This window comes from Chlorella variabilis (assembly GCF_000147415.1).
Source record: "Chlorella variabilis unplaced genomic scaffold CHLNCscaffold_2, whole genome shotgun sequence".
NCBI classification, from domain to species: domain Eukaryota; kingdom Viridiplantae; phylum Chlorophyta; class Trebouxiophyceae; order Chlorellales; family Chlorellaceae; genus Chlorella; species Chlorella variabilis.
This window is the reverse complement of record NW_005435086.1, coordinates 363,419-366,507: the sequence shown is the minus strand read 5'-3', so window position 1 is coordinate 366,507 and position 3,089 is coordinate 363,419. Positions and strand designations below refer to the sequence as shown.

The 3,089-nt window shown below is 69.0% G+C and overlaps 2 protein-coding genes across 2 annotated transcripts in view; both read right to left on the bottom strand.

Annotated features, from left to right (window-relative positions):
* The window catches only part of CHLNCDRAFT_29444 (hypothetical protein), a 4,092-nt gene extending 1,883 nt beyond the window's left edge, over positions 1-2,209 (bottom strand). The window contains exons 1-7 of the mRNA XM_005851035.1: positions 2,033-2,209; positions 1,794-1,825; positions 1,568-1,650; positions 1,218-1,357; positions 807-930; positions 386-559; positions 16-205 (exon numbers count right to left, since the gene is read on the bottom strand). Of these exons, the coding sequence (XP_005851097.1) occupies positions 16-205; positions 386-559; positions 807-930; positions 1,218-1,357; positions 1,568-1,650; positions 1,794-1,825; positions 2,033-2,199 (910 nt within the window). The 5' untranslated portion in view covers positions 2,200-2,209. The remainder of the gene's footprint in view (positions 1-15; positions 206-385; positions 560-806; positions 931-1,217; positions 1,358-1,567; positions 1,651-1,793; positions 1,826-2,032) is intronic.
* Positions 2,210-2,600: 391 nt separating this feature from the next.
* The window catches only part of CHLNCDRAFT_137630 (hypothetical protein), a gene marked incomplete at both ends in the record, with an annotated part of 1,911 nt that continues 1,422 nt past the window's right edge, over positions 2,601-3,089 (bottom strand). The window contains one exon of the mRNA XM_005851034.1: positions 2,601-2,738. Coding sequence (XP_005851096.1) covers positions 2,601-2,738 — 138 coding nt within the window. The remainder of the gene's footprint in view (positions 2,739-3,089) is intronic.

Sequence of the window (3,089 nt, the reverse complement as noted above, 5' to 3'; positions counted from 1 at the left end):
CCGACCCCCGCTCACCGCACAGCGCGTCCAACAGGCTGACCGACTTCTCGAAGAACAGGTCGGTGCCGATGCGCTTGAAGCCGCCGTGCTCCTTCTGCTCCAGGATGAAGATGAGGTCGCCCGGCAGCACGTCGGGGGAGTCGCTGCCCGCCTCGCCGCGGAACACCACCTTGCTGCCGTGGCGGTGGCCGGGCTCGATGTGCACCTGCTCAATGCCGATGTGGGAGGCGGGGGCGCGCGGGGGAGGGCAGGGAGGAGGGGCATGAGGGGCAGGAGGCGTGGTGCTGTGCTTGTGCCGGGCAGCGGCCGGCTGAGAGCAGCGGCGGCAGCAGAGCAGGGAGTGGCAGCAGCGGCGGCGGCAGCGGCAGCAGGGCTTGGCCCTCACCTCAAACACCTTCTTCTCCGGCGCCAGCCCCTTGCCGTCGCACTGCCCGCACTTGTCGGCGGGCGGGCAGGCGTAGCCGCCGCCGCCGCAGCGCGAGCAGCGCTGCTGGATCTGCTGCACCATACCCGGGCCCAGCGCCCGCAGCTTCATCTCTACGCCGCTGCCGTGGCAGGTCTGCAGGCGTGGAGCAGGCAGCAGAGTCAGCAGGCGGGGTGAGCAGGAGCGAGTCGGCAGGAGGAACAGCAGGGCTGCGGCTGTGCACAGACTCTGCACAGGCTCTGCAGGCGTGCCCAGGCCCGCCGTTCAGCCTCGCAACAGGGCGTGTGCTGCGCGGCGGCGATGCGCGGCATCTGCGCATGCAGCATGCGCGTGGGCCCAGGCGGGCGCCGGGCCGCAGAGGTGCCAGCGGTACGCCCCGCACCTCGCACGTGTACCGCTTGCCGCTCTTGCTGCCGCTGCCGCTGCACGAGGCGCACTTGACGCTGCGGGTCATCTGCAGCTTGCGCACGCTGCCCTTGTACATCTCGTCCAGCCCCACCTTCATCCTGCGGGGTGCAAGCAGGAGGCAGGGCAGGGGGCAGGGAAGGGGTGGGTTCCGGAGCTTGTAAGGAGGCCCGGCGGAAGGCAAGCAAGGCGGGAAGGCTCTGGGAGGGGAGCCCAGCATTGCGTGAGCAGAGGCAGAACAGCGCCCGCTCAGCGTCAGCCAGACACGCCACCCAGCCCCCAAAACGCTGCCGCTGCCACCCAAATGCTGCCGCCAAGGCACCATAGACACCGCGGCAGCGGCAGCGGCGCGGCTGTGGCCGCCCTCCCACCCTCCCGCCTCGCTCACTTGTGCACGACGTCCTCGCTGCGCCGCTCCCGCGGGGCGCCGCGCCGCGAGCCGCCGCCCATGCCAAAGAGGTCGAAGATGTCTGCGGGGCCGCCGCCGCCGCCGCCGCCCATCCCCTCCTTCACCGCCTCCTCTCCAAACTGCAGCGGCGTGACAGGCAGGCAGCTCAGATCAGGCCAGAGAACGCATCACCAGGTGCGTCCCAGAGGAGAGGGAGAAACGTCCTAGTTCATATGCATCAGGGCAGGCGCGGCTGCTGACTGCGCAGCTGCTGCGCAGCACGCCCCAGGTGCCGCGCCCCGCCCCAACCACCGCCCTGGCTGCCGCTGCCAGCGCGGCACAGCGCAGACCTGGTCGTAGATTTTGCGCTTCTCCGGGTCACGCAGCACGTCAAAGGCCTCGTTGACCTCTTTGAACTTCTCCTCATCGCCGCCTGCAGCCAGCCAGCACCCGCAGTCAGGCGCCAGGCGGGTTGCGGCGAGCTGCCGGAAGGCGGGAAGGCAGGCGGCGAGGCGGTTCTGCTGCCCTCTGCTGCCCGCCACCCAGGTTCCCGCTGCTGCGCTGCTGGGCAGTCACCTTTGTCTGGGTGGTATTTGAGGGCCGCCTTCCTGCATGGCAGAGGCAGAGGGTCGAAAAGCGGGAGCGTCCAGAAGGTGAGTGGCAGTGGCGGCGCTGGGCATGGGCTGAAGCATGCGGGGGCGGCCCCCTGTTAGGCCCCAGCCACGCCACTCCTTCTGGCGGGCGGGGCGGATGGGAGGCCGCCGTGGAAGGCTCCCAGCCGCCGGCCATCCCCTCGCCGAAGCTTCATTTCTGACCTGTGGGCCTTCTTGATTTCAACATCTGTGGCCTCCTGTGCCACCCCCAGGATCTCGTAGTAGCGCTTATTGTTCACCGGGCCGCTGGCGCCCCGCGTCCTGGGGCCCCCAGGCCCTCCCATGCCTGGGATGTCCCCAAAAGGGAAGCCTCCGCCTCCAAAGAACATCCTGTGCTGCTGACACTATGATGCGTGATGGTATGTTGGGTGGCAGCAACGAGGGAAGGCAAACGCTGCTTGTGTGTACGGCATGGGTACCTTCTGGAGAGCACCTTGCATAGGAAGAGCAGCGAGTGGCCCGCCACCGCACCCCGCTATCACGCGCTGAATTGCACCACCTGCCGGAGAATTCTGCTGCCAACTCAAACTCTGTGATCGGCCGACGCATGTTGCGCATGTGCTGCTGCCCTCCCACCGCAATGGGCTCGCATCAGCGGGCCTGGAGGTCCGGCAGTTGGCGATGCTGAGGCGGGGAGCGTGTGCACAACTGCCGCCGCTTGCCAACCACCCCTTGCCGAGCCGCGGGGTGTGTCACATGCACATCGCTCAATTTTAATGTAGTCATGTCATCAATGCTGGGTCAGCACGCCCTTGGAGGAGGCGATGGTGCCGGCGCGCCGCGGATCGGCCTCGCACGCGCGGCGCAGCGCCCTGGCAAACGCCTTGAACGTCGCCTCCACAATGTGGTGCGAGTTCTTGCCCGCTAGCTGCAGGCAAGGCAGAGGGCGGGGCAGGGCCCGCTGGTGGGCTGGCCACGCAGCAGCACCATGCGGGCGGGCTGGGCTGGGCACCAGCAGCGGGCAGGCAGTGCACCAGGCGGGGGCCCAGCGAAGCACAGGCGCCAAGGCTGCATGCAGCTGGCACAGCCCCGGGCGGCCAGCAGGCGGCGCGCGACGGCGAGGGCCAGCGCCGCCGCTGCCATTGCCACGCTGGCCACGCTGTGCTTGCCTGGCGGATGTGCAGCGTCATGCCCGAGGTGTTGGCCAGGGACTGGAAGAAGTGCTCCACCAGCTGCGTCTCGTACCGCCCTATCCGCTCCGTGGGCAGGTCCAGGTCGC